This window comes from Dreissena polymorpha, chromosome 4 (genome assembly GCF_020536995.1).
Source record: "Dreissena polymorpha isolate Duluth1 chromosome 4, UMN_Dpol_1.0, whole genome shotgun sequence".
Lineage (NCBI taxonomy): Eukaryota > Metazoa > Mollusca > Bivalvia > Myida > Dreissenidae > Dreissena > Dreissena polymorpha.
In genome coordinates, this window is record NC_068358.1 from 140,524,329 (window position 1) to 140,550,021 (window position 25,693).

Sequence of the window (25,693 nt, forward strand, 5' to 3'; positions counted from 1 at the left end):
GAAATAAGTGGAAATAACATAAATTAGTGTTTAAAGTTAATCATCCATCATTGAGTACAACCTTACATGAAGCATTTGTGTAGCCTTGACCCTTAATAAGAATCATATGACCTTACATGAAGCATATTGTGTAACGTTGACCTTAACCCTAGACATGAACCTTGACCTTAACCCTAGACATGAATCTTACATATGACACACAGCAAGGAAGAAGATGGAGAAGAATTATGGAAGGTTATTACAGAATCCACCGATGCATAGTAAAATCATTGCTTAATAATACATATTTCAACAAATGTGTGACCTTTGATGTGTGACCTTGACTAAATTGGTAAAAAGCACATAATTGAGAACAATTACATCAAAACATTTTGAGAATCCATTTTAGCATTGTAGAATCCTTAACAAATAAGGCATATATAATCAAAATGTGACTTTGACCATGACCCTAGCAACATGGATCTTATATTTGACAATCAGCTAGATAATTGAGAACAATTGTGAACAGTTATTACAGGATCCCTTGATTAATAGTAAAGGAATGACTAAATAATGAATAATTCATAAAATGTGTGACCTTTGACATCAATGTGTGACCTTGACCTTAGCCCTAAGATTTTGGGTGTTGAATGTGAAGCACCCCCAGATGATTGAGAACAACTATGGCAAGTTTCATGGCTCTGTCTCATGTGTCAATGGGGATAAAGCTCTAAGCTTATATAAAAAAGCTTTTTTTCAAGATACAAAGGGCCATAACTCTGTTATTAACAGATTGTGTACAATTCTATTTGTCGTGCATCATCCTCTTATCCATATATATACTCATACCAAGTTTCAATGAAATCCACTAAAGCACTTCCAAGATATGGCTCCGGACACAAAAGTGCCAGTCGAACGGAAGGACGGATGGACAGACGGACAACGCCAAAACAATATCCCTCCGTCTATGGCAAGGGATAATTACCATTAAATTAATGTAAGTCTGCACAACGTCTTACTGCAAATCTTTTGTAATCATATAAATCCAGTACCTGAACATTTCCCACAGAACAACCCCAAAACTCCAAACATCAGACTTATGAGAGACATTCTTAGTTGTATTCCATTCTGGCGCTGACCTGAAACAAAAAAATGGGCTTAATGCATATGCAAAAAGTTTTGTCCCAGATAAGCCAGACCATTCGCACAGTTTTCCCAAAACGAAGCTCACATAATGGAAACAACAATACATTGGGATTATACCTAAAAACATGGGAGTTGATTTAAAATATTTGCCATCAGGAAACTAGAAATTTATTGTTTGATGGTCCTGTCTTGATCACATTCTCTACAATGTTTGACAGGCTTTTGTGTACAATTTTCAGAGAAAATCCTTGTTCTTAACTCATTTCAAATTCAATTTGTTTATTTCCCACTGCATATCACAATGAAATCATTTTATAATTTAACAAGGGACAAATTTGTCACAAAACCATTTTTTCAATTTGAAAAAAGAAGAAAAAAGAAGAGTCTGATAAAGGGAGACAATTCAAAATGTGCATTGTTACTGATGGTTCCTAGTCACCCCCCTTGTGTCAAATTCAATTTATTTTTAGTCATCGCAACCTTGATTAAAATTTGAAAAAAAAAGTCTGATAAAGTGAAACAATTCAAAATGTGCATTGTTACTGATTGTTCCTAGTTAGCGCCTTGTGTAAAATTCATTCTACTTTTAGTTGAGGCGACCTTGACCTTGGAGATATCGACATAATTCTTTCGCTTTACACGCCATCCAATGATTGTGAACAAATTAACTGAGTAATTTTAAAATCTCACAATGAATGAAATAGTTATGGCCCTGACAAGATCATTTATGGCCATTTTTGACCTTTGAACTCAAAGTGTGACCTTGACCTTGGAGATATCGACGTTATTCTTTTGCGTGACACACCGTCCAATGATGGTGAACAAATAATCCAAATGATTTTGAAATCTCACAATGAACGCCATAGTTATGGCTCGGACAAGCTCGTTCCGCCCGCCCGCCAACATTCGACACTCTAATAACCAGTTTTTTCCTTTGGAAAACCTGATTAATAACCAGTTTTTTTCGTTCAGAAAACCTGGTTAAAAATGCAAATCAATAAATTCATATAAAAAAAAACAATTCTAGCAAGTTTGAATGTTTTGCATTGAAAAAATGTAGAAGAACATAGCTGCACAAGCTCGTGCCTACAGACAGACTCACAGACTGGACCGACAGACAGAGTTACTCCTAAGTTAGGGCACTGTGTAAGATAGACACCACGAAGAGAATCCTCAACCAGTCTGCCCAAAAAACTGACCGGACCCAAGCTGAAGGCTGAAGTCTGTTAACATATGCATCTGACTTTTGACCTCTATGTATAACCTTGACCTTTATGGTTAGGAGATGGATGAAACAAACAACTATACTTCTTATGGTGGTTTACTTTTGTGCAAAGTTATTTTAAAATCCATCCATATATGGCACATGTCAAGTCCTTTAAAAAGGGGCATAAAAACAATCAAAACTATAAACAACAAGACTATTGCCAAGCAATATAGTTCCCTACCGGCTCCACCATTGTCAGAAATTCCACCATTGTCAGATTTTTTTATTTGTCTCCATAGCAACCAGAATATTAAGAACTTTTAAAGTTATCGCAGGATCAAAAAAACCACCATTTTCAGCAGTATTTCTATTCTATTTGTTGCCATAGCAACCATAATTATTGACGTAGGAACAAAATGAAATGACTTGCATAATGTCCATATTGCCATCTATCCATGTTTAAAGTTTCATGAAAAAATATTAAGAACTTTTAAAGTTATCGCAGGATCCAGAAAGTGTGACTGACTGACAGAGCGCAAACCACAAGTCCCCTCCGGTGAAACAATAACACACAAATGATACACACAAGTCAACTTAACTACTTTTAAGAAAAGTGCAGTCCAAGGGGAGTAATTGCGCAAATCCGATATACAATATTTATTGTCGTCTCAAGTTTTTTTCATTACTAGAGTGGTTAAAATATTTTTGTAAGATTTGACCCGGTGACCTGGTTTTTGAATGATCATGACCCGGACATGACATTAGTCTAGATATTCTCACGATTAACATTCTGACAAGGTATTGAAATAAAGCAACCATTCAAATCATAAATATGGGCTAAGAGAGGTAACAAAGCCTTTCAAAACACTGATTTGATTTTTGGACTAAAGTGAACCATATTCAAACTCAGCCTAGAAAATGTCAAAATAAACATTCTCACCAAGTTTCATCAAGATTGACTCTAGAGTGGTAACATGGTAACAAGATTTTTTTTTTAATTTTTGAAGATTTGACCTGTTTTTTAACCTAGTTTTTAAGGCGCGCGTGACCCTATTTTGAACTCCATATTGTTAAAATAAACATTGAGAGTTCATTCCAATTGAGTCATAATTGTGGCCCTAATTGTGGTAACACAGTTTGTATAAAATTACACCTGGGGACCAAGTCTTTGGACACATGAAACCCAGACTTAAAATAGGCCAAAATATAGTAAAAATAAACATTGTGACTAAGTTTCATAATGATGGCATAACAAATGTGCATTCTAGAGTAGTAAAGAGCTTAAAGATGATGAGGCACTCCATACAAAGCACACTACATGAGGCTGGATGCCAGACATACGGTGATCACAACTGCTCACATTGAGCACATTGCGAACATGTGAGCCAAAAATATGTGAGAATTTACCTCACTAACTGACCATTGATTGGTATTCATGCATTAAAGAAGCATTATTATGTACTTAAGGAATAATATTTAATCCCCTACCAGTACAACGGTATTGTCTTGTCATCGTGCAATCTATAGTAATCCTTCTCCAGCATCCTAGACAGTCCAAAATCACAGACCTTTGCACGCAATTCGGAGTTGAGCAGCACATTTCTGGCAGCCAAATCACAGTGCATGATTTTCTTAGACTCCAGGTACTCCATGCCCTAGAGCAGCAGAAAATGAAATTGAGCCGCGCTTTGGGAATGAGAGGCTCAATACATGTGTGTAGTGTCTCTTGCCAGATTTGCCTGTGCAGTCTTCATAGCTTTCACAAGGGTAATGAAAGGAAAACTTTCCGGCCCTTTGGTAGCCATGCTTTCAAATGGACCCCAAACATTTTCAAAATCAGCAAATACATAAAAAGTACACCAGTTCTGAGCAAGATTTATGAAGTAAAAAAATGTGACTTCTAGTGTAGTACCGGGGTATTCAAATTTTGTAGTCATTAATATTGACGTTAAGCAAACAGCATTTTTGGTTTAATTATGTGCCATATTAGGTTAATTAAGACTTTGGACCTTCTGCACGGGTCTTATTACAAAAGCACTTTGATGTCAAGGGAAGCAACATTTTCATCTTTGACCTTAAAGTGTGACACCTGCCTTTGATATAGGGAAACAGAAAAGCACCACTTACGAAAGCGATGTCAACTGCAAACTGAAAGAGCTGGCAATCTGGTATGTCTTGTCTTGTTGATCTCAAGTATTCCTTCAAAGACTTCTTAGGGAGATAGTCCATCACAAGACATAATCCTGATAACATTCATTTCTGACATTATATCAAACTTAAAAGATCTGATTACCTTAACAATATTCAAAACTTTAATTTAAGAAAAAAAAAATCAGAATTAATACCATTGTCCAAAATGTTAAAAATTGAATCTGCGAGCGAACGCAACTGTAATATATGAAACTCAAATAATATGGAAGACAAATATCATTTTGTAATTATATGTCCTTTTTATACCAATATTAGAAAAATGTATATTGACAAAATCTATCATTACGGATATACCCGGTAGTATGCATACATTTATTCTTTTGTTAACAAATACTAAAACCAAAGTCCTAAATAAACCTGCGATATATATTGTAAAAATGCTTTTAAAATGAGAACTGATGTATTGAATGCAGACGAGAAGTAATTTAAGGGTTAAGTGCATTTTTAACACCTGATTATATACTTCTTTGGTCACTACGCATTACTATGCGTGTGCTTATTCCTTATATATTCTCAGTTTTGTATATATAACGATGAACTGGAATTGTTCAAGTTATATTAATAATGTTTTTATTCTGTTCTGTTCTATTAAACCCCTTAACCATGGGGTTTCAGAGAATAAGTCTTTTTTAAGTTGTTTACTATACAAATCAATATAAATCATACAACCACTACTGCCTCTTTGGCTTGAACTCAGGGGCTTGATTTGAACCAACTTAGTAGAGGACAACCATACAACATCAAACAACACACATTGAAAACCTCACCCTTGCAGTTTCAGAGAAGGTTTACTATACAAGTCTTTATCAATCATTTGACTCCTGAAGCATGGCAGGTCTTTATCACAGGGACATGATTTGAACAAACTTTTACTTTTATTTCCATGAAATTCAACATTATACTTAATACATATATATATTTTGTTTGTTTGTTTGAGTAATTGTGGAAACAAACCCAATTCAAATGCCTTATTATTTGAATGCAAACATAGTGACTGAATTATTTCTCACCACTATCAGTATAACAGGTGCCATAAAACTTGACGATGTTGTCGTGCTCCAACAGTGCCATGAACTTTGCCTCCTTCTCAAAGTCTGCCGTAGCATCGTCATTAGGGTTATCAGACTTTAAGACTGCAAGAGTAAAACACAGTTTGTTTAGTTGAATTGTTAGCCATTCTAACCAGTATTTTAGTCATAGGCAACAGTGGTCAATTAGCCAATGCACACTTTTTCATTTGTAATGTGGTTTACCAGTTCTAAGTGTGCACACTTATGCCAATAACTGACAACTGCCTTACTTAATCAGAGCAAGGGGGAAATAACTGTTGAAGGCTTATATGACCAATGTCTACACAAGTTCAGTGGATGGAATAAAAAATTCTCTGATTTGAGTCGCGTTCTGAGAAAACTGGGCTTAATGCTTGTGCGTAGGTGTCGTCCCAGATTAGCCTGTGCAGTCCACACAGGCTAATCAGGAACCAGACTTTCCGCTTTTATGACATTTTCATTTAAATTAAGTCTCTTCTTAGCAAAAATCCAATTTAGGCAGAAAGTGTAGTCCCTGATTAGCCTGTGAGAAGTTTTTCAAAGAAGTTAAGAAATCTAGACAAAAATCATGAAAATGGCATTAAGAAGTAACAGTACAGAGGGATATTACAAAACAAAAGAAGCTAGAGTAATGCTTGAAAAATACAGCTCTCACATAACCATGCAATGAGGCTACAGTATAGAAAATAACTAATAGTAACATCACACTTTCTTCCATTATTATTAGTAATTGACAAAAAGTATAACAAGAGCTGTCAGAGGACAGGGCGCTCTATTATTCAAGTGCTTGATAGTATAACGTAACCCATCATGGGGAAATTGTTCATATTCAATAATTTATAAGACGATATTTCAAAAAAAAAAAAAAAAAAGGTGAATTGAGAGGGGATATAATGTGGGGTGTGGTCATTTATTAGACGATCTTTCAAAAAGATAAAAAGAAAGAATAAAAAAATTTTTGGGGGTGGGGGGGGGGGGGGGGGGGGGTAGGGGGGGTGAGAGAGGGGTATAATGTGGGGTTGGGTAATTTATAAGATGATGTTTAAAAAGAAATTAATTTTTTTTTTTTTTTTTGGGGGGGGGGGGGGAGTAGGGGGGTGGGGGTGAGAGGAGGGTATAATGTGGTGTGTGGTAATTTATAAGATGATGTTTAAGACAAAAATGGGGGGGGGGGAGGTTGGGAAGGAAGGGACTCTGGGTAGGGGCGTGGGGTATTATTTGGGTAGAATCCATTGTGGTATTTAGGTAAGTGTTGTTTTGTCAAAGTAATAATAAAATGTGATCATAAATAAAGGAGTTATGGCAATTTAAGCAAAATGTTCAATTATCTAAGTGTAAAAGGGGCCATAATTATGTCAAAATGATTGATACAGTGGTCTGCTCTTGATTATAGGTTGGGGTCATGCTGGTAAACAAGTATACAACATTTAAAAGCAATATGTCAAAGGATATAGGAAATATTTGGGGAAGTACGCAAACTTTAATATAGATTTATCAATAATTTGCATATTTTAAGTATAAAAGGGGCATTAGTTATGACAAAATGCTTGATAGAGTTGTCTGCTCTTGTTTATAGGCTTGGGTGATGTTGGTAAACAAGTATGCAAAATATGAAAGCAATATGTCAAGGGACAATGAAAATAAATGGGGTAGTACGAAAACTTTAACATTTGCTGCATATTCTAAGTGGAAAAGGGGCCATAATTATTTCAAAATGCTTGATAGAGTTTTCTGCTCTTGTTTATAGGCTGGGGTCATGTTGGTAAACAAGTGTGCAAAATATGAAAGCAATATGTCAAGAGACAAAGAAAATATTTGGGGTAGTACAAAAACTTTAACATTTGCACGCTAACGCTAACGCCGGGATGAGTAGGATAGCTCCACTATATATATTTTATATAAAGTAGTCGAGCTAAAAATAACTTACATTTGGCTACAACATCTATTATTATATTGTTTTCTTTGGTCAATTGTGCTTTGTATACTGCTCCATAATAGCCCTGGAAAAAAGACAAATGTTTTATTTTGTTGCACGAGCTGTACAGCAATCTTTACAATTCTCGGTTCGATAGTTGCTACCTGCATTTTCTGTCAGTCACACAATACAAAGACACTGTAGAAATATTTGAAGGTGAATAGCTGTAATATATACTTTATTAATTACATGGATAATTAAACCTGATAATTTAGATTACAACATGAAATCTGGCAAAGCCAAAACAACGATTTTCATCATTTTACCAATATCTTAATTTTAATTTAAATAACCATGCTCTTAAATTTGGTCTGATTTCTTTTTTTATATTCATATGACATATCGAGACTTTATGAAAATGTCTCTTCTCCATTTCCAAATCTATTTCTGGCCACAAAGTTATTAGGTTAACCACTTACTTGACCCAGTTTTTTATTTTTATCTACAAGCAGGTGTTTGGGCTGAATTTTGTGCCGTTGGCTTGGAACCGCAGGCACGGTTCCAAGGTTATGTGACCTTTGGTTCCTGAAGACCCTGTCCCCTGATGGGTTCTTTGGGTGGGCTGCAGGGACAGGGTTATTAGGGGCCGGCCTATCCCCTGCTGCTTCGATCGGAGGGCTTGCTGCCAGAGATCGGGAATTCTGCGGCAACAAGTGACCTTTAGATGCTGAAATGAATCAGTTACAAAAAGACAAGTTATTCTGATTGCAGGAAACCCAACCTTTCTCAGGCACCACATTTTATACATGTAGCATTAATACTGTTACATATTTTACATCTTTCCATAAAGATATGACAGCCGTGAAAAAAATTTTTCCTCAGATTTCACCTCGGAGTAACATGTTGCATTCTCACACCGTATGTGTGCACTTATTGATATTTTGCGTGTCAGAGGTAAATATAACTCCAAACAGAAATAATGGAAACAGTAAATTATATTTCCTTTTTAACATTACTAAACTGAGGTTACAAAACGGCTTAAACAAGTAAGACTAAGTAAATCACATGACTGACCTGGTAATTCTAAATGATGAAAAATTTCTACATTTATTATACGGGGGTCGAAACATTATACAATAACAATTAAAAGACTAAAATAAACCCTGTTATACCATCGCCAGTAAGAGCAGAAATGTCTGGTACATCCTTTGTCTCCCTCTGCATGTCCCGTGTAATGCTGTACAGGCTCTTCAAGCCTCCACTGCTCACAGACTGTGGCCTATGTTCAACACTGAATCCTGAGTAGTCCAGGCTGCTGTATGTGTGGTAACTTGGACCTGCAGTGTGTCATGTCATCAAGTATATAAAATAAAGCGTTTTTATATGACAATATGTCCCTTGTCTGAATGTTGAAGAGATCATTTTACATTTAGAGTGCAAAAAGTTCTCGTGAAGAAGACTGCTAAGAGATCATCAATAGCTCAGAAACAAAAGGAAGGTCCATCTTGCTAAATTTGTTATCATTGAGTTCCAAGTTTCAAGGATTAATTTAGTGCTTTGGCAATTTTTGACAAATGCATCTTTTCATTGTTCATAACTTAAGTTTTCCATAGCATTTATATAGAACTTCATATTAATAACTTTTTAAAATGCTGGAAATTCTAAATTAAATTGAATTGTTTTGTCCGAAATGCGCGTCACACAGAACTTCACTTGACTTGAGTGTTTCTACATCCTTTCCTCTTGAGAAGTAAAGTGAAAATGGCTATATGCAACCAGCATAAAACCAAAACAGCCTGTAAGTAATTCACAGTCTGTTCAGGTTTCATGCTATTTGCTGCTAATTAGTACCTTAGGACTGGATATGAAGACTTTCATACTTTCAGGGGCGTTCCTCGGCATACCGCAGTACGCCCGTGCGTATAATTCAGTTTCAAACTTAAAAAAATCAAAACTCTTCAAATTCGAAAAATGCAATAAAAGTGAGTGCTAATTGGGGTTAGGGATACAATTATGTAAACAAGCAAACAAGACGTCCACTTTTAGAAAATAACAGTGGGTACAAAACACAGTCTTAACTCCAAACATACGAAGTAAAGACTTTTTTCAATGATGACTGGTAGCAATCACTGTGTAGACTTTCTGCGTTCTATATTTCTTTTTATTGTTTTTTTTTCAAGCAAGAAATAGACGAATAAAATTGCCAAAACGTGGCTGAAAGATAACACCAAAACGCACCATCTGCAATGAATTTCCCAAACTACCCCAGCAGGAGGGGGAGACCCCCTCCCTCCCCCCCCCCCGACCCCCCCCCACTCGCAGCTTCGCTGCTCGATCGTGCATATAGCTCAAATAGCCTCAAGAACGCCCCTGACTTTAATATAGTAAGAAAGGTCTTCAATTGAATATGATTTTCTAAAGAACTTTACATGCATCAAAGTGCATATCTGAGTAATAAAGGATTAACAATATCTGACCTCCATGTTCATACAGTCACAATTCAAGTCTTCATTAAATCATTCAATCTTCGATAAATTCTCAAATCTTTATTCCATCATTCTCATTTCTTTATTCAATCTTGCCATAGCTCTGACAAATTCTCATGACTTATTACATCTTGCCATAGCTCTGACAAATTCTCAAATCTTTATTCCATTTTGCCATATCTCTGATGAATTATCAAGTCTTTATTCCATCTTGCCATAGCTCATACAAATTCTCATGCCTTTATTCTTTCTTACCACAGCTCTGACAAATTCTCATGACTGTATTCTTTCTTACCACAGCTCTGACAAATTCTCATGACTTTATTCTTTCTTACCACAGCTCTGACAAATTCTCATGTCTTTATTCTTTCTTACCACAGCTCTGACAAATTTGCATGTCTTTATACTTTCTTAACACAGCTCTGACAAATTCTCATGTCTTTATTCTTTCTTACCACAGCTCTGACAAATTCTCATGTCTTTATTCTTTCTTACCATTGCTCTGACAAATTCTATATTTTTTTTATTCCAGCTTACCATAGCTCTGACAGATTTCAATAAAGGTCCTCAGCAGCATGGTAGTGTTAGGTCTGTCCTCACTATCTATCGTCCAGCAAGGAAGTATGGCCTGGTAAAACTTGTCCTTCAATAGCAGAACCTGTTTCGGATCACTTGGCTCTGGCTTCAAATACTTGGGGCAACTAAAACCCTTGGTGTCTTGAAAAAACTGGACCACCTGAAGGAGATTTCAGATCATTTCATATAAATTTGGATTTACAACATAGGAAATAGGAACATATTTTGAAAAGTTCACATTTTCGATAAATTTGGGTACCGGTATGTAACCTGGAAAAAGTTAAATATTTTGAAATGACAATGTTTAAGATCAATTTGGATATATGACAGAGGAAATGGAAAAATAATTTGAAATGTAAATTAATGTACAACTTTATTGTATTTAAGACACAAGATACAAGAGCTGTCAGAGGACAGCGCGCTCGACTATTCCAGTGCTTGACAGTATGACGTAAGCCATCATGGGAAATATTGTTCAAATTATTCAATAAGGTCATGGTAATAGTTCAGGTATATTTTTCACAATCTATTAAACATTTGTAAAGACATAAAACAAACTTATAAGATTTTATTTCAAGTTTGATAGCAATAGCTTGGGTGGGAAGTTTGGACGGTCCTTCAAAAATAAAGTAAATAAATATTTTTTTTTATTTTTTACATGTAACCATGTTTCAAAGAAAAATATATTCTTTTTGGGTTGGGTGGGGGGGGGGGGGGGGGTGAGAAAGGGGTGTAATGTGGGGTGTGGTCATTTATTAGACAGTCTTTCAAAAATAAAAAAAAGGAAAAAATAAATAATTTTTTTTTTGGGGGGGGGGGGGGGGGGCGCAGGGATTCTGGGTTGGGGCGTGGGGTATTGTTTGGGTTGAACCCATTGTGGTATTCAGGTAGGTGATGTTTTGTCAAAGTATTAATAAAATCTGATCATAAACAAACAAGGGACAAAATTGTCACAAAACCAGGTTTTCATTGTGAAAAAAAATCTGATAAAGGGAGAAAACTCAAACTGAACTTTTGAAATGAACAAACAAAATTAACCCCCTTTGTAAGTGTTTTTTTTTTTTTAAATCTATTTTTAGTCGTGGCGACCTTGACATTGGAGATATTGACGTGATTCTTTCGTGCGACACACTGTCCCATGATGGTGAACAAATGTGCCAAATGATTTTAAAATCTCACAATGAATGACATAGTTATGGCCAGGACAAGCTCATTTATGGCCATTTTTGACCTTTGAACTCAAAGTGTGACCTTGACCTTGGAGATATCGACGTAATTATTTCGCGCGACACACCGTCCAATGATGGTGAACAAATGTGCCAAATGATTTAATAATCTGACAATGAACGACATAGTTATGGCCCGGACAAGCTTGTTCCGCCCGCCCGCCAGCCAGCCAGCACGCTAATCTAATAACCAGTTTTTTCCTTCGGAAAACCTGGTTAAAAAGTAATGGCAATTTAACTAAAATTTATTCTTTTGACCTTGAGAGTCAAGGTCATTCAAAGGCCAAGGTCAAATTGAACTTGACAGGTACAGTACCCTCATGAAAGTTCTTTTGACCTTGAGAGTCAAGGTCATTCAAAGGCCAAGGTCAAATTGAACTTGACAGGTACAGTACCCTCATGAAAGTAAGAAAATATTTGAAGTTTGAAAGCAATAGCTTTAATACTTTAGAAGTCAAGTGGATCTAAACACAAAATATAACAAAATATTCAGTTACTAAGACAAAAAAGGGCCATAATTCTTACAAAATGCTTGATACAGTTGTCTGCTCTTGTTTATAGATTGAGGTCATGTTGGTAAAGAAGTTTGCAAAATATGAAAGCAATATGTCAAGGGACATTGAAAATATTTGAGGTGGTACGCAAACTTTAACATAGATTTATCAATAATATGCATATTCTAAGTGAAAAAAGGGCCATAATACTTACAAAATGCTTGATACAGTTGTCTGCTCTTGTTTATAGGTTGGGGTCATGTTGGTAAAGAAGTATACAAAATATAAAAGCAATATGTCAAGGGACATAGGAAATATTTGGGGTGGAACGCAAACTTTAACATTTGCACGCTCACGCCGACGCCGAGGTGAGTAGGATAGCTCCACTATATATATTTCATATGTAATAGTGGAGCTAAAAATGTGTGTATACTCTTGGAGGTAATTCAATATCTATGTCGAATAATATTTAAAACAAGTTCAGTATTTTGTTAAAAAATAAATGAATGGGGCCCATTACTGTATAAAGGTACTTAGCTCCAACAAAGTAAGCTTACATAAACATGAGATACAAGGTTTTTGAAGATTGATTGAGTATTTGCAGAGGTAAACAGGCTTGTAAGCTCTAAGAGTTGGCTGAAGGACATAGTGATTTTTAAATGTTGGCATTGTCCCAAACACTTAAAAGTTTTGTCTCTGAGATTTGTAAGTGTTGGCATTATAGATTAATGATTTCTATGTATTGGTAGTGACTTTGTGATTTTTAAGTATTGGCAATGGCATAGTATTTTTATGTTTTGGCAGTGTACACAGTATTTTTATGTTTTGGCAGTGGCATAGTATTTTTATGTTTTGGCAGTGGCATAGTATTTTTATATTTTGGCAGTGGCATAGTATTTTTATGTTTTGGCAATGGCATAGTGTTTTTATGTCTCAGCAGTGGCATAGTGATTTTTAAGTGTTGGAAGTGACTGTAGTTATTTTAAGGTGTTGGCATAGGGATTAAGTAAACTTAGAGTTGGCAGAAAGACTAAGTGGTTTTTAAGTGTTGGCATAGGAACTAAGTGACCTTTAAGAGTTGGCAGAGTGAGTCATTTATATATAAGTGTTGTAAGAGTGACTCAGTTATAATTAAGTGTTGTCAGAGGGACTCATTGATTTTAAAGTTTTGTCGGAGTGACTCATTGATATCTAAGTGTTGTCATAGAGACTCATTGATTTTAAAGTGTTTTCAGATTGCCTGATTGATATCTAAGTGTTGTCAGAGTGACTCATTGATTTTAAGTGTTGTCGGAGTGACTCATTACTATCTAAGTGTTGTCAGAGGGACTCATTGATTTTTAAGTGTTGTCAGATTGCCTCATTGATTTCTAAGTGTTGTCAGATGGACTCATTGATTTTTAAGTGTTGTCAGAGTGCCTCATTGATTTCTAAGTGTTGTCAGATGGACTCATAGATTTTTAAGTGTTGTCAGAGTACCTCATTGATTTCTAAGTGTTGTCAGATGGACTCATTGATTTTTAAGTGTCAGAGTGACTAAGTTATAATTAAGTGTTGTCAGACTGACTCAGTATAAAAGAAGTGTTGTCAGAAGGACTCAGTGACCTTAAAGAATAGCCAGAGGGACTAAAACGAGTTTACTAATTTTCAGTGATTTTGAAGTATTGGCAGAGTGTCTTCAGGAATTTTATCAATTAAAGAAATTTCGTTAAGTTTTCCCTAACGAGCTTATAGAATATGGACCCTGGTCTACTTATGATCCCACCTCAGTATCGGACAAAGCAGTAGACCCTGTCTTGCTCAGCTTCTCCTGAACTTCCGCACAGGGGTTCCTTGCACCTGTAATGCATACATTAATGACATTGAATTATTTATGTTTTACCATCAATTTTTAATATACAGACAAACAAGATTAATCACAACATACAGGTTTTTTTTTAAATTTGTTGAAACTTCACTACAATTGCTTGTTGATTGAAAGAATACAATATTATTAAAAATATCCCAACATGACATAAGCCTAATTTTACAAAGACAAATTTAAATACATACAAGCATCATTGTTCAATTGATATCCCCCACAAAAACTAAATTTTGAAACAGACCGAAGAATGGACGACTGACAGACAACTCCCATACATACCTCTCCACCTTTGGTGGGAGATAACAAGCAAATTGTTGAATTGATATTTATGTCCTTTTTAATTTTTTATGCCAAATTATTGCAAGTGAATTATTTAATACTCATTAGTTCAATTCTAAAACAAACCAGAAAACATCTGCCACAGCGTTGTACCAATGGCCCAGACCTCAGATTTCACTGTGACATGGGACAGGTTCTGCATTCGCTCTGGGGCCAGCCATGGTAATCTAAGAATTAAACATGACCTGTTTGTTATACTGTTTTGTTCCCTAACATGTAAAACAAATCAATAAAGTAAACAGTTTTGAAAAGCCTATTTGATATCAAAATTGAGGCAATAACTTGTTGGTTCATGAAGGGTAAGACGAAATGTAATTAGAACTACTTATGGTACAATTAGATGTATATTACAGATCCACAATTCACACTACTTCTATTTTATTTCAAGGTGATTGAGTATCATACAGTTTAACAAGAGCATCGCATAACGGGTGCCAACACTCGGCTGCAGGTGCATTTTTTAACAAGGGCTGTTTGTAAAACATGCATGGCCCCCCATATGGGCTGTCCGTTGTACTGGCAGCCATTGTGTGAATACGACTTTTGTCACTGTGACCTTGACCTTTGACCTAGTGACCTGAAAATCAATAAGGGTCATCTGCAAGTCACGATCAATGTACCTATGAAGTGTCATTATCCTAGGCAAAAGCGTTCTTGAGTTATCATTCGAAAATCATTTTACTATTTCGGGTCACCGTGACCTTGACCTTTGACCTAGTGACCTCAAAATCAATAGGGGTCATCTGCAAGTCATGATCAATCTTCCTATGAAGTTTCATGATCCTAGGCATATGCGTTCTTGAGTTATCGTCCGAAAATCATTTTACTATTTCGGGTCACCGTGACCTTGACCTTTGACCTAGTGACCTGAAAATCAATAGGGGTCATCTGCGAGTCATGATCAATCTACCTATAAAGTTTCATGATCCTAGGCATATGCCTTCTTGAATTATCATCCGAAAATCATTTTTCTATTTCGGGTCACCGTGACCTTGACCTTTGACCTAGTGACCTCAAAATCAATGGGGGGTCATCTGCAAGTCATGATCAATCTACCCATGAAGTTTCATGATCCTAGGCGTATGTGTTCTTTAGTTATCATCCGGAAACCATTTTACTATTTTGGGTCACTGTGACCTTGACCTTTGACCTAGTGACCTCAAAATCAATAGGGGTCATCTGCGAGTCATGATCAATCTACCCATGAAGTTTCATGATCCTAGGCGTATGCGTTCTTGAGTTATCATTCAAAAACCATTTTACTATTTCGGGTCACCGTGACCTTGACCTTTGACCTAGTGACCTCAAAATCAATAGGGGTCATCTGCAAGTCATGATCAATGTACCTATGAAGTTTCATGATCCTAGGCCCAAGCGTTCTTGAGTTATCGTCTGACAACCACCTGGTGGACGGACCGACCGACCTACCGACCGACATGAGCAAAGCAATATACCCCCTCTTCTTCGAAGGGGGGCATAATAAATGAAAGTTGTCAGAATTTTTTTTTTTTTAGAGGTCACAGTGACCTTGACCTTTGACCTAGTGACCCAAAAATGGGTGTGGCATGTAGAACTCATCAAGGTGCAGTTTCATATCAAGTTTCAAAGTTGTAGGTGGAAGCACTTTGATTTTAGAGCCAATGTTCACAAAGTTAACAAAATGTTAAAGTTTTAGCAGGACAGGGACGGCAGACAACACGATAACCAACACGACCATTGACACGATGAGCTGGCTATGACAATACCTCTGGTTCTCTGAAAACAGTTGAGCTAATAAAATTGAGAATGAAAATGAATAACTATAGTTACCCAGCATGTCCCTGATATGAATAATTGTAAGAATTATGTATGATTTATTTCATGATTGATATATGGCTATGGCATTAATATGATATTATCAATCTGGTCCTTGACTAGTCATTGTTGAGTTTTCTTACACACTACCTTTCCACATTTAGGACATGATCTAATGGCAGCTTGTTTCTAATGGCAACCATTCCAGGGTCAGCGAGCTTCAGTACCAAATCAAATCTCTCCACAACAAGGTTATCGCAGTTGATGTTACCATGGTAACAATTCTTCTCCTCCTTTAATCACCACACAAAATAATTACACAAGAATGTTATAGAAGTTTCATCGTCAGATACCCACGACTAATTAATTTCGTTACTCTCCAGCATCGATAAATGGAGAGTAGCGGAATGGGTCGAACGTGAGTATCCGACTATGTAGAAGTTTCTGAGTACATAATTGTAAATAAAATGTGAAATTGTGTACTTAAACTTAAAATACAAAGATTTAGTCTACCTACTAGCCTTGTTTGTACAATAAACAAGAAACTACACTATCAGCTATGTTCAAGGTCAAAAAAGTGAATGGGTTACTAGGGATGAACAAGAAATGTGTTCACATGTTTTATTCATAGTAATGACATACTTAATATTTAAATTTAATAACTTGAGAAATAGGAATGGTTTCCATGATACTATATTGTATTCTATAAGGACAAACCAACTGACAGATTTACCAACGGACAAACAAAGAGACTCTTTTTATCAGCTTGCTGTAGTTCATAATAATTTTCAAACAATGCACAGCTATATCTCCTGCCAAAATTATTTTAACCTTGAAGTGGTCACCTTGATTTTAATCCAAAATGATCGACTAATGACTTGTGGATCTTCAGTATGATTTTAACTTTTCATGAAAATTCTTAAATAGGTATGGTAGATATGACAGTGATAAAAAACAATGAAGGCTAAACTATTGACCTTCAAATGTAAACTTGACCTTTTGTCAGAATGATCTCCTATATGCCTTTTATATATTGTCGCCAAGTTCTCTGAAAATCCTTCAATACGTTTGGTAGATATGGATAATGAAAGCAGAGGCTTCAATGTTTGACCTTGAAGTATGTCCTTGACCTTGCTATCTAGACTCGTGTTTTCTGCGCAGCTTTAAAATGACCTAAACAATATAGCTCTATTAAATGACAGTCCTCAAACAGTATAGGAAATATGGAGAGGATGCGAAAATGGAGACTCAAACCTCTGAACTGAAGGGCATGGTATGACAGACTCATGCCTTCTGCACATTGTCTCCATTATATTAACATTATAACCAACTGAGGCTATTACCTTTGACCATGGAGTAGGACTGCGAACTTTATTTAACATGATCAACTCATGCTGTCTCCACATTGTCTCAATGAACTTCACATCTGAGGAAATTTTAATGAAAATCTCTTTAACTGTAGAGGCGACATAGAGCGGACACGACAGCATTACTGAGTGACAGAATGAAAGAAGCACAAATGGACAAAGGGCAGTCATATGAACACACAACTGGATTGCAGTGGTAGATTACCGGTGACTAAAAGCTAGACGCTAGCAAAAAAGTCATGTATTAGGCAAAAAAATACTCTATACAAGTAAAATTAAGGCTACCATGTAAAGGAGTGCGTCCAAAAGGAATACAGGGACCTGCATCAAATGCTCTAGCTTCAGTTGAGTGTTGTCAGTTCTTTCTGACAAGAGGAACTGCTTCAGACTGCAGAAGCTGGTTCCACTCATCAGGATGCTGGGCTCTGGCATAAGGCAAATACCATGAACACCCACAAAAAACTTGGCTGAGTCCCATTCCATTAGCTTGCTCACACTTTCCATCAGTGCCTGAGAGAAAACGACGACAAGTTATTAGGCTTTGCAATTTTAAGCATTTGAATGGGAACACATATGGAGATTAGTTTTATATTGATCAATTTTGAAATGTAAAAGCTTTATACATGTGCTTACTGATACATGAAGAATTTTAAAAGGTAAATCAAGGGTAATAACTATAAAGCTATTTTGGTGATTAGCGGAAACTTGACCCAATTTTATTTTTGCATGTGATGAATTATTCAATATTCCACTCAACTGCATTAAGGCATTTGAGAAGGACAATCAATTTGTCCAGGCAAATACAATTTTTTTATTTTTTTTATAATCCTCAAAAGTTTCGTTTCATCATTGTTCTAAGGGGGCGAAACTGGATCCACATTCTAGAAACTAAAAGAGTTAAAGCATTTACATACATCGATATGAAATTAAAATCTCAAACACAGCAAACAAAGTGTGATTTTTATGCAAAAATTTAATTACTACCCCCAACCACAAACTTTCTCCTCGAATTTACATTGTTCTAACAAATTACTCGCAACATTAAAATCACTGAAATCTGCCTATTCCCAAGAAAAATTCTCATCTAATCACAACGAGGCTATTAGCAATTAGAGCAACATACTTCTTGCAACTCCTGATGATTCTGTTTTATGGCTGGGTGATGTTTTAACCTCTTTACGATCACCTGCTGATCTTCATTCAGTAAAGCTCTATTCACCTCAGTAAAATAGCCGAGCCCTACAAACGTAACAGCTGTTTGTATGACATGTTCAGGCTATACTCATGAGATAAAATTACATGGTTGGAAATGATAGGATGGAAAGTGTTGAATACTGGCCACTGTTCATATAATTCTGCAGTTTCTAGCATGATCAACTTTAGGCTATGATATTTTTAACTTTTTGGCTAATAATCAGATAAATAAAGATTTTAAAACTGTACATGTATAAAGGCCAATATAAAACAAGGGACAAAATTGTCACAAAACCAGGTTTTCAATATGAAAAAAAGTCTAATAAAGGGAGACAACTCAAAATGTGCATTGTTACTGATTGTTCATAGTTTTCCCCCTTGATTCAAATTCAATCTATTTTAAGTTGTGGCGACCTTGACCTTGGAGACATCAACGTAATTCTTTTGCGCAACACATCGTCTAATAATGGTGAACAAATGTGCCAAATGATTTTAAAATCTCACAATGAACAACAAAGTTATTGCCCTGACAAACTTGTTCCGTCCGCCCGCCGACATTTGCCAATCTAATAACCAGTTTTTTCCTTTGGAAAACCTGGTTAAAAAATTATGGGCCCTTTCTCAACAATATCAGAGAGGAATCAACTGATTATCAAACCACATGTGATTTAGTTATGACAGGATGACAATTCAGGGCTATAGATATCAAGCGTATTTGCGTTATTAACTTATAACGCAATTAAAATAACCAAAAACGTAATTAAATTCAAAATAAAGCGTACAAAAACGCAAATACAAATTTAATAACGTCATTCCTGTAAAAAACCTTGCGTCACAAAATGCACTTCTTACAAATACAGAGCGTTTTTTTTAGACTGTTTATTTTCCGTACAAAAATGTACCGGATAGTTTACATGTATATGCTGTCCTATGAAGAAAAGGAGGCAGTCTTTCCAGCGGTTTTCAATATTTGAGGTATTATTGTAATTATTCGTAGACTCGTCCGATTTCTACTTTCATTTTCAAGGTATTCAACTCAAAATGACCGGAAAACGGAATGCATCGCTCTGAACAGCCATAACTTCATCAATTGTGCAGCGATTTTCACGAACTCGGTCTTATCCAACGCAAAATGAACGAACTTTGATCAGAAATTCAGTAATTGTTTGTTGTTATGTACAGATACATAACACAGTTCCAACTTCCATTTGTATAAATAATATAGTAACCTTAGTAGTTTTTTATCATATTATATATGTCATTCCCTAAATTACCCAATTGAGTTAAACAAGAGGGTCTGAAAGGCCCAAAGTTGCTCATCTGAGAGGAAAGGAACTGACCTGTTCTGTGCAGCCCAAGATGTCATTAGAACAAAATGTTCTTACCAACTTTCATGACTAGTGAACAACCTGGCAGCCACGTTATTCAATAGACCAGAACCATTTTCATACACATCAAAGATATAATTTAAACAAATATTCTGACAAAGTTTCATGAAGATTCATGAAGCCATATAAGGAAAAATGCCCCACCCCTTGGCGGCCATGTTTTTCAACTAACCAGAACCATTTTGGAACTCATCTAAGATATTGAAAGCACAAATCTTCTGACCAAGTTTCATAAAGATTGGACAATAAATGTGGCTTCTAGAGTGTTAACAAAGTTTGCAATTGAAATATAAGGAACAAGGTATCATGAGAAAAAATTTGGACAATAAATGTGACTTCTATAGTATTAACAAGGTTTTACTATAGCCATATAAGGGAAAATGCCTTGCACCTTGGCAGGCATGCTTTTCAACCAAACGGAACCATTTTCGAACTCGTCCTAGATATCATTGGGATAAATCTTCTGATCAAGTTTCATACAGCTCAGAAAATAAATGTGGCCTCTAGAATGTTAAAAAGGTCTTACAGTAGCCATATAATGAAAAATGCCCTGCCCCCTGGCTACCATGGTTTTCAAACAAGCGTTTGTCACTTTGACAGTACTCAACATGTGAAACCGAAAGTAAGCTATGTAGATACTTGACATGATCAAAATCCAAACAACAAAGGTGACAGCATTTGGGATTTCTAATGTTTGTAATGATTATAGGTCATGTTGGTTCATTTAACTTTATGGTATAACAAAAACTATATAAATACCAAAAGCTAATACTTCACCTACATGTAAGAAGTATCATGTATCCTGTATATTTAAAATTGCAAAACCAGGCCCAACAGTGTGCATATACCATTAATGTTACATTTCCAAGTATATAGATATATGGAGTCATTATGGATCATTAACAAGTGTTCAAGTAAAGTCCGTGCCAATAAAATATAATGATTTCGAAAGGAACTCAGTGAACAAAATATTGCCACTTCAGTGTGAATATGCCATTATTGTATCTCCAAGTATATAGATATATGGATCAGTAATCGGTGTTCAACTCCAAGTTAGTGCCAGTGTTTACTCCTTGTCAGATCCAGTAAATGATCAAAATTTTGAAAGCAGCTCCAGTCAATTAAATATAACAACTCCAGTCTCAACAGTGTGGGCATGTCATTATGGTTTCAACTTCAGGTATATAGATACATATGTATGGATCAGTAATCAGTGTTCAACTCCAAGTTAGTGCCAGTGTAAACTCCTTGTCAGATGCAGTAAATGATCAAAATTTCAAAAGCATCTCCAGTAAGTTTAATATAACAACTCCAGTCTCAACAGTGTATGTCATTATGGTTTCAACTCCAAGTATATAGATATATGGATCAGTAATCAGTGTTCAACTCCAAGTAAGTGCCAGTAAAAACTCTTTGTCAGATCCAGTAAATGATAAAAATTCGAAAGCAACTCAAGTCAGTTAAATATAACAACTCCAGTCTCATCAGTGTAGTTATGCCATTATGGTTTCAACTCCAAGTATATAGATATATGGATCAGTAATCAGTGTTCAACTTGGTTCAAGTTGGTGCCAATTAATATTAAGACATTGAACACTGGCTCTTAACTATTAATTTCAGCATGTATAAAATTTCTTTGATACCATCATTTTATCTCCAAGTCTCCACTGATAAAAAACACCCACAACAGGTAACTATGTATGCACAACTGTAGTCTTGAAATATGGCACTTGATAGAACAAAAAAGTATTTATATTTCTTCAAATGATTGGATGGGATGGTTGGACGGTATTTCAAAAATAATAAAAATAAATATTTGTGTTTTTTAACCATGTTTGAAAAAAACAAGAGATGTGTTTGTCAGAAACACAATGCCCCCTATTGCGCCGCTTTGAATTTTTTTTTTCAACTTTGAACTTGAAGGATGACTTTCCCCTTGAACTGACACATCTCAAAATGTGCAGCTTTATGAGAACGCCGCTTTGAAATATTATTTTTTGAACTTTGACCTTGAAGGATGACCTTGACGGATGACCTTAACCTTGAACTTCCACCACTCAAAATGTGCAGCTTCATGATAACGCCACTTTGATATAAAAAAAATTGACCTTTGACCTTGAAGGATGACCTTGACCTTGAAGAATGACCTTGACCTTGAACTTCCACCACTCAAAATGTGCAGCTTCATGAGAACGCCGCTTTGAAATTAAAAAATTTTGACCCTTTACCTTGAAGGATGACCTTGACCTTAAAGGATGACCTTGACCTTGAACTTCCAGCACTCAAAATGTGCAGCTTCATGAGAACACCACTTTGAATTTATTTTCTTTAACCTTGAAGGATGACCTTGACCTTGAACTTCCACCACTAAAAACGTGCAGCTTCATGATAACGCCGCTTTTAATTTTTTAATTTTTATTTGACCTTTGACCTTGAAGGATCACCTTGACCTTGAATGATGACCTTAAACTTCCACCACTCAAAATGTGCAACTTCATGATAACGCAGCTTTGATTTTTTTTTTACCTTTGACCTTGAAGGATGACCTTGACCTTGTAGTGACCTTGACCTTGAACTTCCACCACTCGAAATGTGCAGCTTCATGAGAACGCCGCTTTGAATTTTTTTATTTTTTTTACCATTGACCTTGAAGGAAGACCTTGACCTTGAAAGATGACCTTGACCTTGAACTTCCACCACTCAAAATGTGCAGCTTCATGAGAACGCCGCTTTGAATTTTTTTAAATTTTATTTTTACCTTGAAGGATGACCTTGACCTTGGATGACCTCAAAATATGCAGCTTCATGAGATACACATGCATGCCAAATATCAAGTTGCTATCTTCAATATTAAAAAAATTATGGCCAATGTTCAAGTTTTCGGACGGACAAACGCCATATATTTGACATTTGACCTTGAAGGATGACCTTGATCTTTCACCACTCAAAATGTTCAGCTCCATGAGATACACATGCATGCCAAATATCAAGTTGCTATCTTCATCTTGAAAAAGTTATGGCCAATGTTAAAGTTTTCGGACGGACAGACACCATAAATTTGAGATTTGACCTTGAAGGATGACCTTGACCTTTCACCACTCAAAATGTGCAGCTCCATGACATACACATGCATGCCAAATATCAAGTTGCTATCTTCAAAAGTGAAAAAGTTATGGTCAATGTTAAAGTTTTCGGACGGACAGACACCATAAATTTGACATTTGACCTTGAAGGATGACCTTGACCTTTCACCACTCAAAATGTGCAGCTCCATGAGATACACATGCATGCCAAATATCAAGTTGCTATCTTCAAAAGTGAAAAAGTTATGGCCAATGGTAAAGTGGACGGATGGACGGACAGACTGACATACTGACGGACAGTACAATACAACTGCTATATGCCACCCTACCAGGGGCATACAAATTTTTTTTTTGGGGTGGGGGGTATAGTGTGAGGGTCTGGTGGCCATTTTTTAGATGACCTTTAATTAAAAAAATAATAATGGGGGGGGGGATTGAGGGGGGGGGGGGGTACAGTACCCTCATGATAGCATGAAAGTATTTGAAGTTTAAAAGCAAAAGCCTTGATACTTTAGAAGTAAAGTGGATCTAAACACAAAATGTAACCATATATTCAAAGTTACTAAGAAAAAAAAGGGCCATAATTCCGTAAAAATGACAACCAGAGTTATGCAACTTGTCCTTTACTGTCTCCTTATGATAGTTAGCGAGTGTTCCAAGTATGAAAGCAATATCTATGATACTTTAGGGGTAAAGTGGACCAAAACACAAAACTTAACCAAATTTTCAAGTATAAAGGGCCCATAATTCCGTCAAAATGCCAGTCAGAGTAACATAACTTTGCCTGCACAGTCCCCTTACAATAATTAGTAAGAGTGAAAGCAATAGCTTTGATACTTTAGGAAAAAAGTGAACCTTAACACAAAACTTAACCAAATTTTCAATTTTCTAAGTATAAAAAGGGCACATAATTCTGTCAAAATGCCAGCCAGAGTTACATAACTTTGCCTGCACAGTCCCCTTATGAAAATTAGTAAGTGTTGCAAGTATGAAAGCAATAGCTTTGATACTTAAGGAATAAAATGGACCTAAACACAAAACTTAACTAAAATTTTCAATTTTCTAAGTATAAAAAGGGCACATAATAATGTTAAAATGCAAGCCATAGTTATCTCACTTTGCTGCCCAGTTCCCTCATGATAGTGAGTAAGTATACCAAGTTTGAAGGCATTAGCATTGATACTTTATGAGAAAAGTGGACCTAAATGCAAAACTTAACCTAACGCCAACGCCGCCGTCAACACCGACGTCAACGCCAAGGTGATGACAATAGCTCATAATTTTTTTTCAAAAAATAGATGAGCTAACAAGATTTTACTATAGCCATATAAAGCCATATAAGGAAAAATGCCCCCCCCCCTTGGCAGCCATGTTTTTCAAGCAAAGGTTACCTTTTTTGAACTCATCAAAGATATTAGTGGGACAAAACTTCTGAGCAAGTTTCATGAAGATCGGAAAATAAATGTGGCCTCTAGAGTGTTAACAAGGTTTTAATATAGCCATATATAAGGAAAAATACCCCGCCCCCTGGTGGCCATGTTTTTCAACCAACCGGAGATCATTTTCAAACTGGTCAAAGATATTATTGGGATGAATCTTCTGACCAAGTTTCATGAAGATCAGACAATAAATGTGGCCTCTAGAGTGTTAACAAGATTTTACTATAGCCACATATAGCCATATAAGGAAAAATGCCTCGCCCCTTGGCAGCCATGTTTTTCAAGCAAACGTACCCATTTCCGAACTCATCCAAGATATCATTAAAACCAATCTTCTGACCAAATTTCATGAAGATTGGACAATAAATAGGGCCTCTAGAGAGTGAACAAGGCAAATGTTGACGTCGCACAACGGACAACGCACGATGGACGACGGACAAAAGGCGATCACAAAAGCTCACCATAAGCACGTTGTGCTCTGGTGAGCTAAAAAGCAACCAAAACCATTTTCGTACTCATCCAAGATATCATTGGGACAAATCTTCTGACCAAATTTCATGATGATCGGAAAACAATGTGACCTCTACAGTATTAACAAGGTTTTACTCTAGCCATATAAGGAAAAATGCCCCATGTTTTTTAACCAACCGGCATCATTTTTAAACTTGTGCAAGATATTATTGGGATAAATCTTCTGACCGAGTTTCATGAAGATCGGACTATAAATGTGGCCTCTAGAGTGTTAACAAGATTTTACTATAGCCATATAAGGAAAAATGCCCCGCCCCTTGGCAGCCATGTTTTTCAAGCAAACATAACCATTTTCGAACTCATCCAAGATATTAATAAGACAAATTTTCTGACCATATTTCATGAAGATTGGACAGTAAATGTTTCCTCTGAATGTTAACAAGATTTTACTATAGCCATATAAGG

The 25,693-nt window shown here is 36.1% G+C and overlaps 1 protein-coding gene across 3 annotated transcripts in view; it reads right to left on the reverse strand.

Moving 5' to 3' along the window:
- The window catches only part of LOC127876933 (tyrosine-protein kinase JAK2-like), a 79,208-nt gene that overhangs the window by 24,833 nt on the left and 28,682 nt on the right, over positions 1-25,693 (reverse strand). For all 3 annotated transcript variants that reach the window (XR_008048159.1, XM_052422438.1, XM_052422439.1), the window contains exons 8-20: positions 18,777-18,892; positions 17,939-18,163; positions 16,437-16,579; positions 14,559-14,659; positions 14,055-14,128; positions 10,531-10,729; positions 8,680-8,844; positions 7,987-8,234; positions 7,520-7,592; positions 5,554-5,676; positions 4,460-4,575; positions 3,821-3,987; positions 1,032-1,118 (exon numbers count right to left, since the gene is read on the reverse strand). Coding sequence is in view for 2 of the 3 variants with exons in the window: in XM_052422438.1 (XP_052278398.1) it covers positions 1,032-1,118; positions 3,821-3,987; positions 4,460-4,575; positions 5,554-5,676; positions 7,520-7,592; positions 7,987-8,234; positions 8,680-8,844; positions 10,531-10,729; positions 14,055-14,128; positions 14,559-14,659; positions 16,437-16,579; positions 17,939-18,163; positions 18,777-18,892 (1,837 nt within the window). In the remaining variant the exon portion in view is untranslated. The remainder of the gene's footprint in view (positions 1-1,031; positions 1,119-3,820; positions 3,988-4,459; positions 4,576-5,553; positions 5,677-7,519; positions 7,593-7,986; positions 8,235-8,679; positions 8,845-10,530; positions 10,730-14,054; positions 14,129-14,558; positions 14,660-16,436; positions 16,580-17,938; positions 18,164-18,776; positions 18,893-25,693) is intronic.